At 41.4% G+C, this 24,815-nt stretch overlaps 1 protein-coding gene across 1 annotated transcript in view; it reads left to right on the top strand.

Annotated features, from left to right (window-relative positions):
- RFTN1 (raftlin, lipid raft linker 1) overlaps positions 1–24,815 on the top strand; it is a 112,051-nt gene that overhangs the window by 27,445 nt on the left and 59,791 nt on the right. The window contains exon 3 of the mRNA XM_042475898.1: positions 19,582–19,690. Coding sequence (XP_042331832.1) covers positions 19,582–19,690 — 109 coding nt within the window. The remainder of the gene's footprint in view (positions 1–19,581; positions 19,691–24,815) is intronic.

Raw genomic sequence — 24,815 nt, 5'->3', positions numbered from 1 at the left:
CCTCTGAACTAATGTAATTTAGCATAAGTTACCTTTTTCTGTGGTATAAAACATACAGAGATAGTAGGTTAATTGCCTTGTTTGATAAGAACCTTGTTAAAAGAGAGTCCATGTCATTTTAATCTTCAACTAAAGTAAAATAAAAAAAAATTGAGTTGCTTCTAGCCAAACAACTTGGTAGAGATAAAATGCCTAGTTTTGACATTTTGCTGGAAAGACTGTAGCTAGTGAGAATTTTCAGCTGCTAAACACAAAAACCTTAAGATTACTGGAGGCTCAGTTGTAAGTGCAAATTCATTAGCAGAAATAGCATGTCCTATGAATTTAGCTAGGACTGCCTGCTATGTTACAAAAAGCTTTTAGTCTGTATTTGTATGGCACAGCACAGCCTTGTTTTGAGTCCTCTCAGTACAACGTAATGTGCTTTAAATCCTCCACCAGGAATTGATTGGTTTAAACCTTTTTCTTTGTACAAAGTGCTAACTGCATCTATGACTTGTTTTTTTTTAAACCCATCTTATTCTATACACCAGCAGAATTTGAACGGATTTATTTTGTTTTGTTCACTTCAGAGGTGTGTGTATAATATAACTCTTGAATTAATATGTGATGGAATTGCTATTTTGATTTTTGTTCCAGTTTATTTTTAATCTGACAGAGACTTAACAAAGCTGTATTTTTGCATATTGAAGACATGTTACTGAATCTAATATTACAGCTATGATTCTACTGACTTGCTCCAGGCCACTCAGATGACTGTACCCCTGTACAGTTCGTTTAGAATGGTGATTATCTGTCTGCAGATATTCTGACATAAAGTCATGGCCCATGTAGAAATTCTGCCAGCGTATCAGAGAAAAGATTTCCCTGTGATATACATGTTTTCACATGGAATCACTTTTAAAGCAGTAAACGTTTACATGAAATCTAGGGTAATACAATGAGATAGGATACTGCTTTAGGTTTGTTCTGACACTTGCTTCATCAGCCTTTGGTCTACATTAGGGGTGGGCAGCTTTGGCTCTTCAGATGTTTGGCCCTTTAGATGTGTACATTACAACTCCCATCAGCATAGTCAGCTAAAGATCATCTAAAGATTCCAGTGCTTGTTGGCTCTATAAGCCAATCAATGTTTTTTCTTCCTCTTATACTGAAGTAAAGTCACACATTCACTTACCACAGGTCACCATATATAAAGAAATCTTATGGATGTTACATTTCTTTGTACATACTGGTAAATGTAATCTAAAACATAGGAGTCAAGCCTGGTATGTAGACAGCTACCAGAGACAGGCATGAGAGAGGAAAATATGAAGATGCAGAAGGTTTAAGAGGGGAGTTGGAAATGCCTTTTCATCTGCCAGTTAACAAGGGTTAACAAGGGTTGACTAATTTTGCTTTTGAAATTGTTTTCTTTCTGTTAAAGTACTGTAGTTGGTACTATTAATGTTCAGTGTTAATTGTGAACTCAGTGCTATTCCTTATAGCTCAGTAAAAACTGGATGACCCATTGAAGTTTAATGGTAGAAGGCTTTAAAATTAAATTAGGTAATTCATGGAGGATGAGGCTACTAGCCATGGAGGCTTTATATTAGCTTCAGTATCACAGGCAATTTTTAAAAAAATTAAAATTGTTTTTACTATGACTATCTATTTAATTGTACTTTAATACTGTAATTTGTTGTAATTTTAGGTCATTAATCTTGTGAACCTCCTTAGATGCCAGTATTTTAGGGGAAAAGAGGGTGTGTGTAAATGGACCCCAGAGTGGGGGTAGGCAAGAGTGGGGCTCAAAGCCCTATCCCAGAATTAGGGTAAGGAGCCCTCCAAAATTATTAGGCAAAATTGGTTCATCAAGACTACTAGGTAGTTAGGTCCCATCAGGAATTATCAGCTAGAAGTATACCAAACAATCAAGGAAACACAACACAGAGACCAACATTTAAAATAATTATTGTAGCTGTACCCTACCAGGAATACCAAAGGCTGCATGCAGTCTATCCTGTGGATACCTGCTTGGATAGGACATCTATGTACACATTGTGCTTGTAAGAGTCTTCATAGTTAGGGATGATTGAATGATAATAGATGGAGAAGTAATTCAGCGTCACCCCAACTGCCTTCAGACATTTTGATAACTGTTATGGTGCCTGACTAAAGAATCCAGACTACAGCAGGGGGTAGAATATCTGTCCTCAGTGCCTGTCCTAGGAAACATATATTCTCCGTTTAAGAGTTGTTTCACTATGCTAAAGGTTGGCTTACCACCTGGAGTAGGAAAATGGGACAGGAAAGTTTGCAGCAGTTTTTTGGGGGGGTACTAAATAAAAATATAAAGGGTAAAGGGCCCACTGCATGACTGTGACTCAGAATCATATGTGAGTGCACAGGATCCACAAAGTATTTTTTTCTCTTATAATTTTTGTTTGTCTTTAAATTGGGCTAATTTGTCTTAATGCTTTATAATTTTGCCACATTGATGTCTCAGATGTGAGACATAGAATAAAAAGTTGGAAAGGATACCAAGAGCCATTTAGTCCAACCTCTGCCAGGGCACAGATTCAAAGTAAAGCACTCTTGACAGGTGGCCATCCAACCTCTATTTCCAATGCCTGCCACCGTCCAAGGCAGTCCTCTGTGTGACCTTGTTATGTATAACATAGGCAGAAGAAGACTACAGTCCTCCCTCTGTTCTCATGGTTTTCAGACTCATGTCCCTTGATTATACGCAAGGGATGAACGGAGGGGGGAATGAATGGAGCATGTGCCTGCGTCTATATTCAAGCCAATGGGGCTTGAATATAAGCAAAACTCCATTTTCATGAGGGGGTCCAGAAAGGATCCCCCGCAAAAAAGGAGGGGCGACTATATTGTTTGTTGTATATTACTTTGTTATGCCTAAAGATTTAGTTTCTGTAAAATGTAGAATTTATTTTGGTTCTGTAGTACAGTAATAGTGATAGGAAGCAATCTTTAACTGGGACATATTCCTATCAGCAACAGTAAGACAGCATCAGAAAAAGTCAAAAAGGTATAGAGCAGTGGTTCTCAACTTTTGTTCCTCCTGATGTTTTGGACTTCAACTCCCAGAAGCCCAAAACAGCACAGCTAATGGGTAGGGATTCTGGAAGACAAAGTCCGAAACATCTGGAGGACCAATGGTTACTGTAGAGGCTTTACCAGGACTTAAATACAAAGGTGGCTTTTTTCCTTCCCTTTTTGAACTCCTTATGGATTTTCTTTTGTTTTTAATTAAAGGTATGTGTGACTTCTTCCAGAAAGATGAAGAGTCCATCTTTTGCTGCTTGTTGCCTAGATCAGGAAGAAGTAGCACCCTTCCCAAAGCTTTGCTTCTGCATAAGCTATTTTTTAAAAAAATATATTAATTGTTCTACAATCAGCCCTCCACATTTGCGGCTTTGACTTTTTTGTGTGTCCCAACATGCATCACTTTGTATTTGTTTTTACTGAATTTTCATTTATCATTTTAAAGCCCACTCCCAGTGTAGAGAGATTCCCTTGGAGCTCTTTAGTTTCTTTTTGTTCATGAACCTAAGCAGTTATATTGAGCAAATACATGCCTAACTCTAGGTGTCGCATATACATGTTTTGCATTTTCGTTTAAGTGTTAGGGTGTAATTCTTTGTCTTCTAAAATATCTCTAAACCTTTTGCTTTTAAAATTATGTAGGGAAGGGGCTCAGGGCCTAAATAACTTAGGCACTAGATCCTGTCTGATCTTGGAAGCTAAGCAGGGCCAGCCTTGGTTAGTATTTGGATGGGAGACCACCAATTTAATAAAAGGTGCTGTAAGCTATATTTCAGGGGAAGGAACTGGCAAAACAATCTCCTAGTATTCCTTGCTTAAGAAAATGCTATAAATTTCATGGGGCTGCCATAAGTAGATGGGCGACTTGAAGGCACATACACACACAGTGAAGGCAAAGATGTGTTGGAAAGTGTTATAGGCACTTTTGCTTACATTTAATCGGGGGTCTTATATATTTTTCTCTTTACTTGATATATTATGTTTGTTCATCTTTAAAATTTTACTGTTTTGTAATATTTCATTTATTATTTTGCTAATGTTTCCTGGTAGTCAAATTGTTATCTGCTTCAGTTGGTTGTTGTTATTTTAATGCAGTGTATTCTGAAATTCAGAAATAGCCATTTGCTTTTAAAATAGGATAGAACTAGTTATCAAAACCTTAATTAACTTACAAAAGCTGCATGTGGTTAGGGAAGGGATGAGGACCACTTGAATTAGTGGGCTCCACCTTTCTTTCTTTTTAAACATCATGATTTCTTAGATGTTAACTACAGTACATCACATGCTGTTTCAAGGCAGATATGTTCAACCTGGTTTAGCTAAATGAACTTTTCCAAACTTGTTGCACCCAGCATCTTAGCAGAGGAACAATATCTTCTCCACATTGAGATTTTTCATGGCACTTCCAGAAAAGAACCATGCTGCATTGAAAAGCAACACTCAGTGAAACAATACATTGCAACTGGTGAAAATTAAGGTGGCTGTAGTTTAAGAGTGTGATGTAATGTTTTGAATGTTGGGTGACAACTCTGGAGGCCAGGGTTCAATTCTTTGCTCAGCCCTGAAATGCACTGGGTGAACTTGGGCAAGTTACAGTACATGCTCTCAGCCTTAGAGGAAGGCAATGGCAAACCTCCTCTGAACAAATTCTGCCAAGAAAGCCCCATGGTAGGTTTGCCTTAGGGTCACCTTAAGTCGGAAATTACTTGAAGGCAAACAACAACAACCAATTTTGTGTTTTCATTGTTTTGTAAAAATGTACCTGCAAGTAGGTAAAATGAATAACTACCTGCCTGCCAATTTTGGACCGCCAAACCTAAAAATTATTTCCAGGGTCTGTGTGTGCATGTGTATATGTGCAGAGATGAGGATTATACCATTCTTCTGCCTTTGTTTCCTAGCAATTAGTGCTGCATGTGAGAGAGAGATAACACTCAATAGTTGCTGGAAACATTGCAGAAGGCTAGTTCATTTCTTGATGGCAGGCTTCCCATAGACATTTACTTGGCCACTGTGAAAACAGAATGGTCAGATTCAGTGTAGCACTTCATTAGTTAAATCAATTAAAATGTAAAATGTACAGCTCAATACATTTCAGTTTGTGTTAAGTTGCGATCATGTGCACACCACCACAGCAGCATGTGCAAGCTCTGTTTTATGCTTGAAACTGCCTTGCTTTTAAAAATACAGGAAAATATTTAGAGGAAATGTTGCTTATTCAAAGAAGCAAAAAAGCACCCTGAGAACACGTTTAGAAACGTATCGCTGTAATTCACAATCACAGTTACAAATGTGTATCCTAGAGTTACCTATTAATAACTGATTCATATTCACAATCACTATGCTCAATAGTTAGGGATTGTAAAAAGTCCCCCAACCTTGAATTACTAGGCAGCAGCTACTATGAACAATGGGGGTGTGTGTCTGTTCTTCTTTTAGTTGGGACACAGTTGACTGATGTTCACACTCCATCCCTCCAGTGATCTTTGGTGCAAGGAGGAATTGCAACAGGGATCCTGCTTCTGGCTCTTGTACCAGAGATCAGTGGTGAGAGGAGAATGAGAATGTCAGTCTTTTGCATCCAATAAACAGGAGAACAGACCTTCATTGCTCACAGCAGCAACTTCTCAGAATGTCAGGTGAGGTGGGGTTGGGATGGGAGACATTGCTTAGCAGCAGAAATGAGCTAGTTACATAGTTGAGCAGCTGATCTCGAATACCAGCCTACATTTCTTTCCTAGTATGTTTTAACCTTTTATTTAATACTTTGCAGCTGTTAAATATGCTAAATTGGAGTTTCATTATGGGTTTCAGTTAGTTCTGTGTGGCTAATATTTTAGAGAAGTGTTCTTCAACCAAGGTTCCATGAAAATCCACTGATGTTCTGCAAAATATAATCTCCCATATCAGGCACCTCTTGCTCTCCTATTTCATATCCTAGTAATGCTTCAAGCTCAGGTTTCACACTAAAAAGATATGTAGCTCTCAGAATTACATTTGTAAAATTTACTAATTTTCCAATTTTGAATAACATTCCAAATCATAATGATTAACTAGTACCTTTTTTGTTTGAATTTTGTAATTGTTAAATCATTATTTATTGCTAGTTTTGACTTTGTGTTTGGATGCAAAGAAATGGTCAGGCTGGGATTCCCGTATGCTATGTAATATGTTACAGTGGTTTCCACAAGAAAAAAAAGTATGGAACTATGAGTAGTTAAATGGGAACTGATAAACAATTTAGTTTTAAGAAAGTACACCTAAACATACTTTTACGTGGAAAAATGTGAGCATATGCTTGTATGGAGCATCACTTTTCTAGAGATTAAGTCATAAACCAGAGTTTACTTATTATTACTTTATTTCACCATTGTTTGTCAGATAGACAGACACAGAGAAAGAAATAATAATTTGCAGATATGGCTTTGAACAGAAGCAAGACTGAATTCCAGAAAATACTTCAATTACAAAATAAATGCCAAAGAGTGATGAGCAAATTTCAGAATTATAGAGAGGGTTTTTGTGTATATGTGTGATGGGTGTAAGGAGAGCTGCAGAAGTGAAATTTAATCTTGAGACTGCTTATTCACAGTGATTCTCACATGACAGAACTGATTCACACTGATTTACACTTGCAGGAAAGCCCCTTCCAGAAGAGGAATTGCTAGCAGGCGGCAGCTTATTATACTGCACCTCTCCTTTACAAGCTGATTCTCTTCTACTATACCAGCCAGGATAAGAGAACGAATGACATGTTATATATAAAAGAGAAAGAAATAGGTTTTTTAAAAGGTCATGTAGAGGTACAGAAAGGTGTTATGGCCACTTCTGTCTGTCATCTTACTTTATAATTATCAAATAATTGCCTTCATGGGTTTTGCATGATGTGCCTTTATCTCTTGGAAGTATTTCAAATTTACTTATGCTAGAACAAATTTATTACAAGTCCATGACGGATGTATCTTGAATAGCTTTATACCACTAAATTACTTTAATTATTATTATTATTATTATTATTATTATTATTATTATTATTATCCCACTTTTCCAACTTTTGATCAAAGCGGCGCACAGATTTAGATAAAAAATACATCAAGATAAAACAATTAAAACAGCATTTAAAAACAATCACAATAACAACAATAGGGGCAGCTGAGTGGGGGGAATCCATAACATTGCAAGGTCATAGACAGAGGGGGTAAAACATAAAATGACATCTCATGGGGGAAGGCTTTGTCTTTCATTATATTCTTTTCTTCTTCTAATTTTTTTGTGAAGCAAAATTATCGAGTTGTTAGTCCCAAATATATTAGCCCCACTGAATAAATTTAATTTATATAATTTACACTAGTCAGAGGTTCTACTGTGGTTGGGACTCAAAATTGGATTTGGCCTGTATTTGTATTTTTCAGTTAGATTAATGCAAATCTGATATAAACTTATTTTCTTGGCATTTCAGAGTCTCATGATCATAGAATGAGCTATACCTGATTGGCACCATGGTATAACGGTACATGAGACAGTATGTTGATGTAGATCATATTGTCTTAATTTGGAGAGATCTAGTAAATTACAAGTAGTTATTTCTAGTAAGTAAAACCAGAGGGCCAAATTCAAGAGGTTCTCAAGAGCGGCATTCCACTGGTGGACAGGGCCAAAGGAGAAAGGGATACCATCTGTTTTACCTTAAAGATTTTTATTGCTAGTAACAAAGTCTTGAAGAGGCATTTCAAGTTGATAGCTGAGACAAAAACCCATACAAAACCTGGAAAATCAACCAAATAAAGGTGTTACAAAAAAACCTGTTGTGGCCATCTGGTAAACCCTAGATTAGAACATTGATGGCAAATCTTTTTGGGGCCGCATGCCCAAATTAAGGTATTTTGGTATCAGGTAGCACCCGGTGCCAGGAGCAGGACTTCTGCCCTCCGATGATGGGACTTCTCCCCCTGCCCTTTTCCTGACCTCCAGCTATCTCTGAGAGACAACTAGAAGCGGGGGAATGTCCGGGGGGCAACAGGTGCGTGCTGGTTGCTCCTCTTCCCCCTGTCCTTCTCTCGGCTTCCAGCTGTTTCTGAAAGACAGCTGAAAGCTGGGAAAGGTCCCTGTGAAGGAGGAAGAATAGGTACGCACCCATTTTTCTGTCTCGCAGACTTTTCCCTGCCCCCAGCTGTCCCTCTCGAGGCAACTGGGGGCTGGGAAAGGTCCCTGCAGAGGTGCACTGGGCACACACATTCACTCCTTCTTCTTTGTGGTCTCTGCGAATCATACAAATGGGTTTTACTGCGCCTGCGCAGTACTGTCGGAAACTTCTGGAATCACTGGGCAAAGTACACTTTGCAACAAAATGCAACTTTTTGGCGGTAGCTCCGCCCACCCATTATAAGGTCCCTGCCTTCCCGCTCTTTCCCCAGTTCCTTCTTTCCGCCGCGTTTGCTGCTGTTGGAACTTCGCTTTGCTCTTGTTATTTGGATCACTGGCTATTGACTTCGGACCGTTCTTGACCATTCTTGCGTGTTTCTCCCCATTGTACTCTGACCTCGGACTGTGTTGACCATTCTTCGTCTGTTCTCCCCATTGTACCTCGACCTCGGACCGTCTGACTCCGTTTGCTTCGGAATAATGTCGCCTCCATTCAAGAAGTGTGACATCTGCGGAGGCAAGCTCACTGTTCAAGACCCCCACACCTCCTGCTTACTCTGCCTGGGAAAAGACCACGACATGAAGGCTTGCCAGCTCTGCAGGTCCATGACGTCCCAGGCAAGAAAAAATGGGGAGTCTCGCTTGACATCAGCAATAGCTCTCGGTAAGGTGCAAGGGGAGGTCTCTCGCCCGGCGTCAGCTCCATCACCTTCGACTGTCCCACTGGGCCCCAAACCCCGGGAGAGCTTGTCCACCTCCGTCTCCGTGCCCCCGGCTCCTTCTCAGCCTTCCTCGGGTGCTCATGATCTGGACAAGCCTAGATCCTCTGACAAGCCCCAGACAGGTCCAGTACAGTGGTACCTCGGGATACGAATTACCCAGGTTACGAAATTTTCGGGATACGAAAAAATCCAATAGAAAATAATTGTTCCGGGTTACGAATGTTTTTTCGGGTTACGAAAAAACTTCGGCGCTATTTTACACGGAACCGCGGCTTTTCCCCATTAGCGCCTATGGCATTTCGGCTTACGAAGGCTTTTCGGGTTACGAAAGCGGCCGCGGAACGAATTAATTTCGTAATCCGAGGCACCACTGTACCACCGACAAGTCCTCTAAACACCCCCACAAAAAGTCGGGGTCTGAGGCTGCGGCGGCTGCCGCTCCCCCGGTGGAGTCATCCTTGACCACGAAAGTAGTCTCCACCTCGGGTTCTGGCCGTGAAGGTTCCGTCCCACCCAAGAGGCCAGGTGATTCCTCCAAAAAGGCTTCCAAACATAAAGAGACGCCCGTCCCGGCTTCTGGCTCCGTGGGACTGGGAATAGCGGGACCAAGCCCATCCAGCTAGATAGGGTGACAGCCCCAAGCTCTCCGGATCTCCTGGTCATTCCTGTGGAAAACTCCGAAGATGAGGCTCGGCGCTCTCCAACTCAGGTCCCGTCACCCAAGCACACGTCAGACCCTCGTCCCACCGACCCTGACGTGTTCTACGACTTGGAGGCAGACAAATATTATATGGCTGTTCCCAGGGAAACTGCCCTCCGCACCTTTCATGAAGGATGTGGGCGACAGATCCCTAGATCGAGGCCCCTGACGGCGTCGACGGAGCCTCCTAGACCGGAGACGACAGGGGTGGCCGAGGTGAGGGCTGAACCCAAGGCCAGAGCGCCTCAAGAGCCATTACGGGCCCAGGACCTGAGGATCCAGTCTGATACGGAATCAGACCTGGAGATAGTGCCTTCATCGGCCTACCAGTCTGATGATGAGATGTCTCTACAGGACTCTCCTCAAGACATGCACCATCCCGGCCCTGCCTCTCCTACGGACGACCTTCGGTCCTTTGCCGAGCATGTCATTAAGATGACCAGGGCCTTGGACATCCAGCTCGCTTATCCGGAGGAGTCGGATCCTGTCGAACGCCGGGTCCATGGCTGCGTCCCAACGCCTCCGTCCATCCCCCTCTTGCCTTCGTTGGAGACGATCCTGAAGAGATCGTGGGAAAATCCAGCTGCATTGACTGGGACTTCGCGCAAGGTAGAAGCTCTATACCGCGTCGCCCCCGCTAGCTGTGCTTGGCTGTCCACCCATACCAGGCAGAATTCAGCAATCGTGGAAGGAGCCCAGGTCGCCTCCACTCACAAGCAGGCCACTTCACCTGTGGACCGTGAGGCTCGCAAGATAGATGGCCTAGCTAAAAAGGCATATTCCGCCACGTCTCTGGCTGTCAAGGTGGTTAACTACATGGCGTATATGGGCGCTTATGTTCAATCTCTGATGGAGGAGATTTCACCGATCATCCCGGACGTTCCCGACGACACCCAGAGGAAGCTGGTGGAAATAAGAGATGAGACACATTCCATTGGGGGCTGGCTCATCACAGCTTCAAGGAACGTCACGGATTGCGCAGGAAGTGCCATGTCTGCATCAATGGCCCTCCGCCGCCACGCCTGGCTTCGTGGTTCAGACCTCAACCTGGGAGTCAAGGCTGCCATCGAGGAGATGCCCCTCGACGGTTCGGGCCTCTTCCACGCGGACACGGACGATCGGTTGAACCGAAAGTTCAAGATGAAAGCGGCTGCCAAGAAGCACGGCATGTCCTCCTCGTCGTCGGTTCCGTTCCGGAAGAAACAACGCCCATGGCAGCCCCAAGGTCAGTCCTTTAGACCCGCAGGCCAGGACTGTCCATACCAACAACAAGGGCCCCAACGTTCCAGGTACCCTTCACAATCTTCCTCCTCCTCTGGTAGGCGCGGCGGCCCACCTCGCTACCGTAAGGGCCGTAGGCAGGATGGCGACCAGACCAAGAAAAGGTCTTGAAGTGTACCAGCGCACTTCGTCCCCACCCCGTTTTTCCCAAATATTCTGCAGCCCTTCTTTAACACCTGGGCTTCCATCACGACAGACTCTTGGACACTTAACATCATCTGTAGGGGATATGCCCTCGAATTCGAATCCCTTCCCCCAAAGGGGAGGTATCTGTCAACCCCACCCTCGGACACCCTTCTCGACGAAGTGCGCGCTTTGATAGCAAAGGGGGCTATCTCTTCAGCCCATCAGGAGGACCTGAAGGAAGCCTTTTTTTCAAGATACTTTACGGTCCCAAAACCAGACGGTGGAACCAGGCCGATCTTGGACCTCAGAGACTTGAACTCTTTTCTTCGGTACCGCCGTTTCCAGATGGTAACTCTATCTTCCATTCTACCTCTCCTTCACCAGGAACTCTGGTTCGCCACGATAGACCTCAAGGACGCCTACTTCCACATAGGAATCCGAGAGTCCCACAGGAAATTCCTCACCTTCGCTGTCGGCTCCAATGCCTACCATTACAACGTTCTCCCTTTCGGTTTAGCCACGGCCCCAAGAATTTTCACGAAGTGTATGGCACCGGTGGTAGCCTATCTCCATCAGAAGGGCTACAGAGTCTTCCCGTACCTGGACGATTGGCTCCTGGCAGCCGACTCAGAGGCCGACCTCATGGACTCCATCGACTTCACACTGACGATGCTCAGATCACTAGGTCTAGTGGTGAACTTGGAAAAATCCTGCTTCAAACCGACCAAACAAGTACGTTTCATCGGGGCGGTCCTCGATTCCGACGATTGCGTCGCATATCTCCCTCGGGACCGTTTCCTAGCGCTTCATTCCGCTATCAGACCACTCATGATGCACAGAAGAATAAGGGCCAGAGACGTCCAAGTAGCCCTAGGTCACATGGCCTCGACCACGTTTGTAACTCCGTGGGCAAGGCTCCGGCTCAGGCCCCTCCAAAGTTGGTTTCTCTCGGTCTTCAACCCAGCATCGGACCCCCCTCTCAAATGGCTCACGATTCCGAGGCCCGTCGCATCCTCACTCAAGTGGTGGCAAGACTCCCAAAACGTCTGCGCAGGCTTACCTTTTTGCCCGCCCCAACCGCAGCTAACTCTAACGACGGATGCCTCACTAGAGGGTTGGGGAGCCCACATCCTGGATCTCAGCGTGAGGGGAAAGTGGGCAATGGACGAAAAATACCTCCACATCAATGCGTTGGAGATGCTGGCAGTAGAAAAGGCCTTGAGAGCATTCGAGGAGACTGTAACCAACAAGGTAGTCCTGCTCAGGACGGACAACACAACGGTGCTTTATTACATCAACAAGCAAGGAGGCACCAAGTCGAGCACGTTACTAGACATCACTCTACGAATCTGGACTTGGTGCATCCCGAAAGGGATCCTGCTTCAGGCTGTCCATCTTCCAGGCGAACAAAACGACCTGGCAGACCAGCTCAGCAGGACGTCGTTGGTATCCCACGAGTGGAGGCTCCATCCAGAGACGGTAGCTGACATCTTCGACCGATGGGGGAACCCGTCGATCGACCTCTTTGCAACCGACGACAACACACACTGTCCCCAGTTCTGTTCCAGAACGCGCAGCAGGAACTCCCTCGGAGACGCGTTCGCCTTCCGCTGGTCGGGGAACATGCTCTACGCATTTCCCCCATTCCCACTGATTGTCCGAGTGGTGGCCAAGTTAACCACAGACCACTCAGATGTGATCCTCATCACACCGTGGTGGCCCAGACAACCGTGGTTCCTGTCTCTACTACACCTGTCAAGGAGAACCTGGCTCCGCATCGAACCTCGCCCGGACCTGCTCACGATCCAAGACGGACGAGTTCGCCATCCGGACATCGATCACCTCCCGCTAGTGGCTTGGAGGCTTCGCCCTTAACGGCCTTACCTGACCCGGTGCGGAGGGTGATTTTGGCTGCCCAAAGACCTTCAACCCACAGGTCATATGCCTGCAAGTGGAAACGCTTTATGCAGTTCCTGTCAGAGAGAGACCTCACTCCGGATCAGGTCTCGACTCCGGTCCTTCTGCAATTCCTCATGGCGCTGCTGGAGGCCGGTCTCAGCTTGACCTCCATCAAGTGTTATTTGTCTGCAATTTGTTCACATTTCCAATTTAAGGGTAGGCCTTCCTTTTTTAGAGACCCCCTAGTGAAGGGTTTCCTTAAGGGTTGTGGAAACCTTTACCCCCCGGTGTCGGCACCGATCCCGGCTTGGAGTTTGGACACCGTACTGAGAGCTCTACAGTCCAAGCCCTTTGAGCCGATGGCCACTACGGACTTGAGACTGTTAACCTGGAAGACTGCCTTTCTAGTAGCCATCACATCAGCCCGCCGTGCAGGTGAACTTTGTGCCTTACGGAGGGACCAGCCCTTTTTAAGGTTTCATAAGGACAAGGTGGTCCTCCGTACCGACATTACTTTCTTACCAAAGGTAGTGTCGGCTTTTTATCTATGCCAGGACATTGTGCTACCCACTCTGGCCTCGAACCCGATAACAGAGTTAGAACGAACTTTGCACTCACTGGACGTTAGAAGGGCTTTGGCCTTCTACTTGGACAGAACGTCGGGTTCGAGCCGCTCCGAGAGACTGTTCCAGTGCTACTCGGAACCGAGAAAGGGTCTGCCGGTATCGCCGCAGAGGTTTTCAAAATGGGTGGCTGAAACCATCCACCTCTGCTATCAACTGATGGGTAGACCTCCTCCAGCCAGGGTTCGGTCCCATTCCACCAGGGCGGTAGCGGCATCCTCCGCTTTTTTGACTGGGGTTCCCTTGGAGGATGTCTGTAAAGCTGCGGTTTGGCCCCAGCCAATGACCTTTATTAAACATTACAGGCTGGACACAAGGGCCAAACGAGACGCAGCATTTGGAAGGGCTGTGTTGTTCTCAGGACTACATTAATGTGAGATGTCTATATATGATGTGGTTGTCCAGAAAGTTTAAATTTCACCTTGGTTCAATCTAAGGCAACTTTGCTTATGCAACCCTTTCATCATGCAGGTTTTGACTGACTGCATTGCCTTTCTGTATTTATGCAATGTCTGAATTATTTGCACTCTTGTTGATACCAAGTATTATGTGGGTACTGTGTGTTGATACAGTTTTCTACAGTTATGCATTATTTATTCATGCATAGTATGTGACCTATTGTTTGGGTCTGGATTATTACAGAAACAATGACCACATGCCCATTGGGTCAATGCTTATTGTAATCAATAAACCACTTTCTTTGAGACATTCCTGGTTTCAGGACACTCCCTCCGCCGCTTGTTCAAGCTTGTCAGTCTAAACCCATTTGTATGATTCGCAGAGACCACGAAGAAGAAGGACAGGTTGCATACCTGTAACAGTATTTCTTTGAGTGGTCATCTGCGAATACATACAAATCCCGCCCATCCTCCCCTCAGTGTCCTGCTCTTGATTGGCTCTTTTCAAGTCGCTTACGCGGCGTAAAGTTTGGAACTGGGGAAAGAGCGGGAAGGCAGGGGCCTTATAACGGGTGGGCGGAGCTACCGCCAAAAAGTTGCATTTTGTTGCAAAGTGTACTTTGCCCAGTGATTCCAGAAGTTTCCGACAGTACTGCGCAGGCACAGTAAAACCCATTTGTATGTATTCGCAGATGACCACTCGAAGAAATACTGTTACAGGTATGCAACCTGTCCTTCTCCCCAGTGCCCTTTCCCCGGCTTCCAGCTGTCTCAGAGAGGCAGCTATAAGCTGGGAGATGGCAGGGAGGAGGAGATAGAGACGTGCCTGTGGCTCCTTTTCTCCAGCACCATTTTCTGGCTTCCAGCTGTCTCCAAGAGACAGCTGAAGGCCAAGAAAAGGCCGGGAGGAGAAGCAATGGGCGCGTGTATGCCTGTTCCTCCTCCTCCTTGACCTGTGCTGGGCGAAATGGCATCACGTGCCCCCTGTGGCACGTGTGCCATAGGTTCTCCATCACAGCCCTAGAAGCTGAATTGGTACTCATGTGAGGGCTGGAGTGGAATGTGAGTTTAATGTATTAATTTATTATTTAATTTATATCTTGCCTTTCTCTAGGTACAGGATTCGAAGTGGCTTTAACAGGATTAAAGTTCCCAGTCTTGCTTCATTGGGTTATCTTGAAGATAAAATAGGAGAAATACTGACATACATGTCATTGACCTTTTTTGAGGAAGAGGGGATTGCCTTGATGGTTCAATTCCTGACATTTGCCCTTAAAAGTATCTTGTATAGTGGGGATATTTCCTCATAAGAGTCCAGCCAAAGATGACAACAATGGACTAAAGATGTTATTTGATCAGATTCTGTATGACATGTCATAAGTAGGGTAAACCAATTATGAGAGAGACAGTGAAGATAATTGAACTACTGATGTGGTGTTGCAGTAGTAATCATGCTTAATATGTAACAAACTGCCAAGTCAAACATTTGGTGAGAGTCAGATAAGATAAGCTTGCACTGGTCTTTGCCTGCCTGCCTGCCTGTTTAATATATTGATACTCCATTATTCAGAGTAAGCCCTTAGAAAGATTAATGCCTAATTCAATATATAGATAAAATGAAGTTAAAACAGACCAAGAACTAAAATGGCTACTGACATAAATACCAAATCAGTGTAAAATCAACAAAGTTCAATTTAAAAAAGTTAAGGTCTGTTTAAAAATTGCTAGTGAAGGCACTACAGATACTTCCTAGAGGAGGGATTTTAGCATGTATTGGGTCACCACTGTCTTCTCCACACCAGTGATTACGTTACTGTTAAAAAAAAGGTCTCTTAGGACGAATTTGTTGTGGGGAAAGTACTTTTTTTGACTACAACTCTCAGAACAGCAGGGCCTCTTCTCTGGGCATTCTTTGAATTATAACTCCCAAAAGTAACATTTCCACGTTCTGTTGCAAGGCTAATTTTCAAACCTGATCCAGTTTATATGAGTGCAAATTGGCTTTTGGCTAACCTGGTCCCAAACCATGAAGGGCTTTAAATGAATAGACAGTCAGTGCAATTAGCACAATATTGCTTTAATATACAGTAATAAAAAGTGCTGGCCCCTATGAGCATTCTTGTGGGTTGATATCTACACCACTGGAAGGTGTTATACCACCTACAGAGACAGATCTACATAGAGATAATGACAGGTTATTGGTACTTGAAGCTATATTTATCAGTCATAATTCATACCTTTTTATATACTATTATATATACTATTGATTAATATTTTGTTATCCTGACACTAAGCTTTTAGCTATCAAAGTGGTATAAAAATTTGCAAATAAAGTGTACATCTAGTCAAATTAACAACTAGCTGGTAAAACTAGGCTCATTCAAAGGACAGACAGTACAGCAGCATTGCAATCATCATCCTCTTCCTTCCTCTTCCTCCTCCTCCGCATTCTACATGGTTTATAGGCCATCAAATAACCAAGGTTCTCTGAGAAATTCTCAGGGATTAAAACAAACAAAATGGTAATGATAAATCACAAATCACATTAAAAAGAGAACAGCTTCACTCATATGATATGTGGTGGGAAACAGGAAGTGCAGATCTCTTGCACGTCTTATTCCCTGCCTTTCTCTGTATCTTCTGAAGTAGCACTTCTACATTTCTTCCTGAAAGAAGCTATGCAATTTCTATTTCTAGCTCTGTGTAGAAAAATATGAAACACTTGTGCTTCCTGTTTCCTATGAATTCTATAGTTTCTAAAGCTGTTCTTCATGTCACAATGCAAAGTAGTACTTCAGTTTTAAAGCCTGAAACTGCTTTACATAATTACACAAATAGATTGTGGTCTTAGCAGTTTTTCTCTTATAACAAGCTTTTTATGAAGTTGCTTTATGTAATGATTTCAGCATATATTAGGCTCTCCAGGTAGAGACATGTCTTTCTGAGTGTGCTAATGATTCTAAAAGTTATTTTTCTTTGATATTCTGAATTAAGTGTTTTGTTTGTGTTGTGCAGGATTTATGTACTAAGCACTCATGCATTTGCTTTTAAATGGTCAAGTGTTTTTAAATAATCTAACAAGGGCATATATTTCTTAAATTCCTTTTACACTTCCCATCCTTCACTAGCATTTACATTAATTGCATGTGTGCATGTATTTACTAAAGTTTGAATAATTAAAGTAGTTATACAGTTTAAATCTATCTTGTGTTCTCTAGTACTCCTGCAGATACTGACAAAAAACATAGTAAAAGACCTTACTTTGTTAAAAAAGTTTTAATGTACAACCACAGTGTATTATAACAGTATTTAAATTGTTAATTGTTCTTGGTATCTTTGGATTCTTGAGGAAATTGCTGATTTCCTCACTGATACAACGGTAGCCATATTAGTACTATATAGAACATTGGTGTGTGTGGAACATATGCCTTTACTTCCATGGATGCTGATTGGTTCCATTGCTTCCATAAATGGCTGTTATGCAGAGGAATGGAAGAAAACTTCTGTCCAGTGTCTGTAATAGCATTTATAGTACCCCTCCATTACACATGTGGTATTTACTGCCAAACCGTTACCTCCTGGTGGTGGTAGTAGTGGTGGTGGTGTGCCTTCAAGCAAATTCTGACTTATGGTGGCTTTCTCATAGAGTTTTCTTGGCAACATTTATTCAGAGAAGGTTTGCCTTGCCTTCCCTGTAGGCTTGAGAGGGTTTGACTTGTCCATTGGGTTTCTTTGGCCATGCCGGGACTTGAATCCAGAGTCCTAGCCCAATGTTCAAACCACTACATCACACTGGCTGTTGTGGTACCTAGGAAAGCACAGCTAATAGGTACAGTATGTGAATATGAGTAATTATTGTCTGCATGACTTTTCCTTCCTTCAGAAAAATAAATTAATGGATACCTTCAGTTTTGTAAAAGAAGCTACTCATCGCCCTTAATCCACCATGAGCTATCTCTTGTTGTTTGCAGTACCAAAAGTTTCAGTAAGTTTTAACAAAGGAAGAAGGGCATATAGGGTAAAATGAAAATACAATATTTGATTTTGGAAATTGACTACAGTGTCCCTCAGGAAGCAGTGCAATCTTCAGCTGCCTTAACAGTCATTTTCACTTTTCAGTTTTCCAGTCTCATGTGTTAGAAGCTTTAGAAATACCTAGGGACCACCTTCATTGGTGTTGAGTAGGCTTATGAATGTCTGACAGCTGGTACTGATAGTTTTGGAGAATTCAAAAGATTGTGTTTAGTTCTCCCTGCTGTTTAGCTAATTTTAAGCTACGCCTTTGGCTCCTATACACAGTGCTTTGCAATACTCTCCAAGTGCTAACACTCTTATTCTTATTCAAACATATTAGCTGGTAAATCAAGAAGCATGATTTTTGATTGCATGAAGAGGAAAAAGAATACCCTTTAGGACTGTGGCTTTAATGCAGTATGTCAAGATAGGGCTGCATTTTATTAAACTTGCCCATGAGAAAGGTAACACACTTGATGCTTATGTATAAGAAAATGCTCAATATGACTACTAACATTTTCTAAGGAGCAGATTGAGCCAGCATATGGAAGAACAATTTTAATTATTTTAAATGTAGATATTGACTATTTATAATCCATGTTCTAAAATACCGCATGCATATTAGTGTATTATAGTGGTTTTGAAATGGAATGTTAATGCAACAAGCCTCTCTTACAAAGAGTTAATATGCATATTCGTAATGACAGCTAGTCTGAAAATTTCAAGATGCTGGGAAAATTTAGCAGGATTCAACATCCATTCCTGGATGAGAAACAATCTGGTCTACTGCTCTATATGAAAATTAACTTTCAAGATAGCTGCTATAAAATGAATAGACACAAATATTCTTGGCAACATGGTTTATTTTCTTTGACTGCATCAGTAAGTAGCAAGGACTACTTTGCAAGCCACCAAAGGATCAAGCCCAGTTGTAAAGGACATTGTCAGAAAACTCACAGAAGCATATGGCAAGCCAGATTCCTATTAAGGGGAAATAAGGACATTTGAAAGACATTAGAGTACACTGGGGCCTGTTACAGACTGCCAAAATAAAGCTGCTTTGGGTCTCTAGGGAGGTATGCTATTTAAATGATGCATGGGTCCTAAGAGTCTGGAGGTCACGCCAAAGCCACACTCCAGTCCTAAGCACTGGAGTGCAGCTTTGGTGCAACTTCCAGATTCTTAGGGTGCATGCATAATTTAAACGGCATACCTCCAAAGAGACCCGAAGCAGCTTTATTTTGGCAGTCTGTAACAGGCCAGAGTATACTAATCTGATGTGGAAGTTACCAGTTTGTACTCATCTTGCATCCATGTATAGACTGTAAAGATGCCAAACTATGATAACTCAATATTACTCTATGTTTTTGTTTTATAACTGTATTTTTATGCTTTGTTGTTATTTTGCATTATATTGTAAAATAAAATGTATTTTTTTAAAAAAATATATACCAAATTTTAGTTTAAAAAATCTATTTCAGAAGGCTGTTCATTCCTTTGTCCTTCTTTCTTAAAAATCCATTGATATTTGTAATTTCCTCTGGTACTGAGTTGGTATTGCACAGTACCTCATAATCTGGGATGCACTGTCTATTGCTGAGAATGTTTTTTATTCCTTTTCATTTCAGATCCTTGAAAAAAGATGTTATCAGCAGTGGGAATACTTTAGAGATAGAAAGTTGCTTCTCTTCAGATCATCTTCCAGATAAATCAAAGATGCCTGATCTTATTAAGAAAGTAAGTAAAAGTTAAATACTTGCAGAATAACATTAATACAAATAAGTTATTTTGGAATTATGAATACTAAAATACTGCCACTTAAATATCTATGGAAACTATTGTGTTTTTCTGATATACCTCATCTGCCTTGTTCAAAGAAAGAACAAAGAAATGTAAAAAACTAGAATTCTGCAAATTTGTTGTTCTTGTTATAGTGTAGCAATACTTTCCCCAATGATCATATTTATATCCAGTTTAACATTGTGCCTGTCTGTGCTACTTAGTTCCAAGCACTTCTTGTGCCCAGAAAATATTAAGTTTGGAGGAAGAAAATGTTATTGTTATGTTATAGTGAGGGCTTCTAGACATTGTTTAAGAAGAAAGGGAGAACAGCAATGTTCCTGGAGACTGACTGTTGACCATATAGACCATTCAGCCTAAGTAATTCAAGATGGCAGGCTGGTATGCCATATGATACTTGATGAAGTTGTTCAGTCCAGCATCTTATGGCCACTTCCAAACTGGGATGTGTATGACAACAAAACCCCAGAGGAGACTGACTGTTTATGAAATCATGTAAGAATTTTTTCCCAAAACTAAAAACCAAATCATAATTGATATTACCCCAGAATCCACAGTGCTAAGGAAGGAAAAATCTCACTGGATCTTAGGACATGATAACAGTCCATTCTGGCACTTTTTTTTAGCAAGTAAAGAGCAAATATCTATAGCACATTTCTGCAATATGGAATTATTTTGGTGAGGTGATAATGAGATTACAGAGTAGATTATCACTTTAAGAACACTGAAAACAAATAGAAGAGGAGAAGCTTTCATTCCTACCTTTAGTACAGTTTCAAGCAAAATATCAGCAGCAGCAGTAATAGCAATAACAACAATATCAACATCATCAACAGCAGCAGCAACAATAAGAAATGAAGTTGATCCTTAGATAATGAAGTAGATTATGTTGAATATTTATAGTCACCTGTTTGCTGCCTCACAGCCTCTGGTTATCCTTCATGTCTTTCTCCACTCTCACCAGTACTGGATAAAATCTGTTGCACAGCTGAGTGCAGAGATGTTTGCTTCTGATTCCTTTCAAGTCTATTCTCTAAAGCACAGAAGAAGTTTTATTTTTTAAAGAGTCTACCAGAAAACACCATCTATTCTAGCATACTTCACCCTCCCTGTCCTACTCAACAGTATTTGGACAGACCTCTTACTTTTTCAGTTTACTAACAGGGCAAAAGGGCCTGCTGGACAATCTCTGACAAATATTACAATAAAAGTTGTGAGGGAAACAATTAATCACTACAGGTTGAGTCTCCCTGATCCAAAATATGAAATACTCTAGTACTCCAAAATCCATTTTGGATAATGAGATTCAACCTGTATCATTGAAAGCTCCATAATTGATATTTTCTGTATCTTTTTTAAACTGGTGTTTTAAATGAAAATATAGAATTTATTTGAATCAATTATATTTGGCAAATTGATGACTGTTCAGCTGACACATTTCTAAAACACACTTTGAAAATCTCCTTATGTGATATTAAAAGGTGACAATTTTCCCTGGGAGTAATATACAGTTGCCTCTCCATATCCATGCATTCAACCATCCACAGCTTGAAAATATTAAAAAAATATAAATCATAAAAAGCAAATCTTGATTTTTCCATTTTATATAAGGGACACCCTTTTACTATGCCATTATATTTAATGGAACTTAAGCATCCACGGATTTTGGTATCCATGGGGTGGTGGTCCTGGAACCAAATGTCAGCGGATACCAAGGGCCCACTGTACATCTTTGGTAACTGATTTAACTTGCATATCAGTAACGTTTCTGTAGAGATCTCTATGGATCTCTTCTACTGTCCCACTAGCTACATACCATGTGTGCCTGTTTGTATCTTTACATGTATAGGTTTCTAAATATTTCTCTCTTTTTCTTTTGAATTAGACTGTGGCCTTTTTATAGTTGCTTGGGGAATTACTGCAATCAAGATCTTATTCTGATGACTTTAGGAAAATTGACTTTTTAAGCATTACTGAGTTTATAGTATGTGTTTCTGTGTTTCTCAGCAACCTACATAAAATTAAAATTGAAGGATGGAAAGGCCCTAGTCACTCCCAAACAAATGTCAAATTTAAAGGTTTAAGTCCAAGGAAGTTTGAGACCAATATTTTAAAGATTCTGTTTGAAAGAAAAGTTGCATCTCCTAATTCTATTAAAAAGAAATCCCTAAAAGGCATTAAAAGCCACAATGGTTCACATGGAGGTCTTAAGCTTTGGTTTCGGACACCACTTCAGTGTAAAAAAAAGATATATACAATGAGCCCTTAGTATCCACCGAGATTTCAGGTTGCCTTGTGAATACCAAAATCCGTGGATGTTCATGTCCTATTAAATACAGTGGCATAGTAAAATTATGTCCCTTATATAAAATAGCAAAATCAAGGTTTACTTTTGGAATTTATATATGTTTTCAATATTTTCAAGCTGTGGATGGTTGAATCCATGGATAAAGAATACGTGAGTACAGAAGGCCAACTGTACTACATTATTCAAACATTTAAAATATATTATGAATCTCTGGATACCTTTTAACTCAGATTTGGGGGCAGGGGAAGAGAGAAACAACAGACACAGGCAAACCTATTAAGAAAATGATCTTTAGACTGGGGAAAAAAAGTCTTAAAAGTTGCACTAAATTAGGGAAGGGAATCATAAGGGCCTACTCTTTCACCATTGGCTGTGCTAGTATTTACAATTGATCAACATCTGGAAGCCAATATGATCCTAACCTTTAGTCCATACCAGACTAAATGTGAAGTGTTTTTTTTTTTTAGAATCAGTTCAACCTTTCTGTTCTATAATCTCTAAATTAATGTTTATGTTCAGATTTAAACATCTACATTTATGCTTAAAAAGCTAGATACAGGGCATGTTTGAGTGAGTATGCTATGTTGCTCTGTAATGGTGTAAATACAACAATAAAACAATCCAATTAGGAATGCATGATTACCACACTGTTTTCCCCATTTTTCCCAACCATTCTTTATGATTTTGGACAGAATTATCCTAATTTATTCAGTGCATTTTAACTTGTCTTAAAACACATTACTGTATTTTCCGACGTATAAGACGACTGGGCATATAAGATGACCCCCAACCTTTCCAGTTAAAATAGGATATACTCAGGACTGTGGTGGTGGCCTGAATTGGGACTGGACACATGCAGTTGCTGTGGTTCCAGTGCAAACAGTGCTGGTGCAGTCTCCCGCTACTCTATTTGGCCTGTCAGTTTCAGGCCTAAGTGATCTGGAAACTCTTTGAAATAATTCCTGTCCTTTGGGGAAAATACTTGTCTTTTCTTCTTAAAAAATCATTACAAAAAAGCAGTTTTATGTTTATTTCTTTACACCATGTAATAAAAGCTTTACTTAAAACTTTGTTTTCTGCACACTTAGAAAGCAAAGAGAACCCGTTTCTTTATTTCAGGTTCTTGACACAGATATGATCCTAGAATAAAGTAGCAATACTGGATGGGAATATTTCCTGCTGTGTTTGCTGTCTTTGGCAATCGTATTTTTGAAAGCACATGTAAAAACAAAAGTTTGTGGAAAATTGCTTATCCTGTATATTGGGCACTGTGGTGTGAAGAGAAACATATGTTCTTGGTTAAACTTTTAAAAACCTCACTTCTGTAAATTTTTACTCTGTAATATAATTTTGGTGTTGAAATATGAGCTCTGTGATTGTAGCAAAAGTATTTCATGATGTCCCCCAGGGAACATGATTTGCGTTCACAATCCTTTGCCCCAGTGGCGGCTTCTTTTTTTTAAGGATTGTTTTCCTGGTGAAAGTAAAAATAGCTGCAGTTAGTGTGTACAGTGCATGGCCTCAGCATTCTAGAAATTGTCTGAAGACTAGAGAAAAAAAATTGAAACAAACATCTGCTTATATTGTTCCATATTAATCCAGATTCTGCATGTAGAGCAGCATGTGGCTCCTTAAATTCAGAGAATAATTTGCTTGATAAAAAAAAAAACCATCCAAAAATATCCTCTTTACAATCTTTGTTTAAATTTTCTGATCTAGGCTAGCCCCCTAAAGAATATAAGTTCAAAGCTTTCCATATTTATAAGAATTTCTGCCTTTTTAGTGTTGATGCATGAATGACATAAGGAGTGCTGCTGTATTAAGGCAAACCAGTGGATATTCTGATCTGACTTGCATTGTATCCCAACTTGTTTTTCTAGAGTCTCGGGCACAGAGTCTTTTCCTAGCACAGCTACTTGAGATTTAACTACAGAGGGTGGTGAGTGAATTCTCCCACTGAGCTATGACCCAGTTAATAAATCCCCAGTATCCCCAAACAAGATAAACCTGTGAGTTACATTTAATTTAGTATAATCCTTGTTTCACCAGATAGGGTGGTTTATAAATCACTTGGTTATTATATAAATTTGAGTCTGGGCTCTGCCATACTGGTGAAAGGCATTATATACAGAGAGAAGATGGAAAGGTAGTGTTCCCTTAATGGTTTTCCCATTGATCCTTTTCTGGTTCTGCAACTTCTTCCTGGGAACTTGAGATTTCAAGAGCTTATTTAAGGCCAGCTGGGACCAAACTATATATAGCAGGAGTGGGCCTAGTGCAGCTTGAGGGCTGCCTGTGGCTCCTGGACCCCACATATGTGCTATAGAAGTCCCCATGCACCCCAACCACTCCCAAACATTGTTTTAAAAATTCACTGTGGTTTTGGGGCTGTTTTTGACCCCAAATCATGCAGAACCCCCCCTCCCCAATACATGAAAACATGTGACAACACCCCTCACAACCTTGTAAGCACCCCATAATGCTATACTACCCTCAGATACTTTCACTTTCAGCTGCAGTCCCTCCCAAAATGGTGATAAGAAGTGATGCAATGTCATTTCTTGCTCACATTTTGATGGAGACTGAAGAGGAAAATAGAGATATTAGAGTTTGCTGTTGAGAGGTGGGGCTTGTTGGTCAGTCTTGGGGGGAAACTGACCTCTGACCCCCATGCCGTTGCCCATCTCCTCTATATAGAATATAATTGTAATTGCAGTGGCCAAAAAACAAAAAAACCTCTCTACAGTAAAAATA

This window comes from Sceloporus undulatus, chromosome 6 (genome assembly GCF_019175285.1).
Source record: "Sceloporus undulatus isolate JIND9_A2432 ecotype Alabama chromosome 6, SceUnd_v1.1, whole genome shotgun sequence".
Taxonomy (NCBI): Eukaryota; Metazoa; Chordata; class Lepidosauria; order Squamata; family Phrynosomatidae; genus Sceloporus; species Sceloporus undulatus.
The sequence above is the reverse complement of the archived record's forward strand: the minus strand, read 5'-3'. Positions and strand labels throughout refer to the sequence as shown.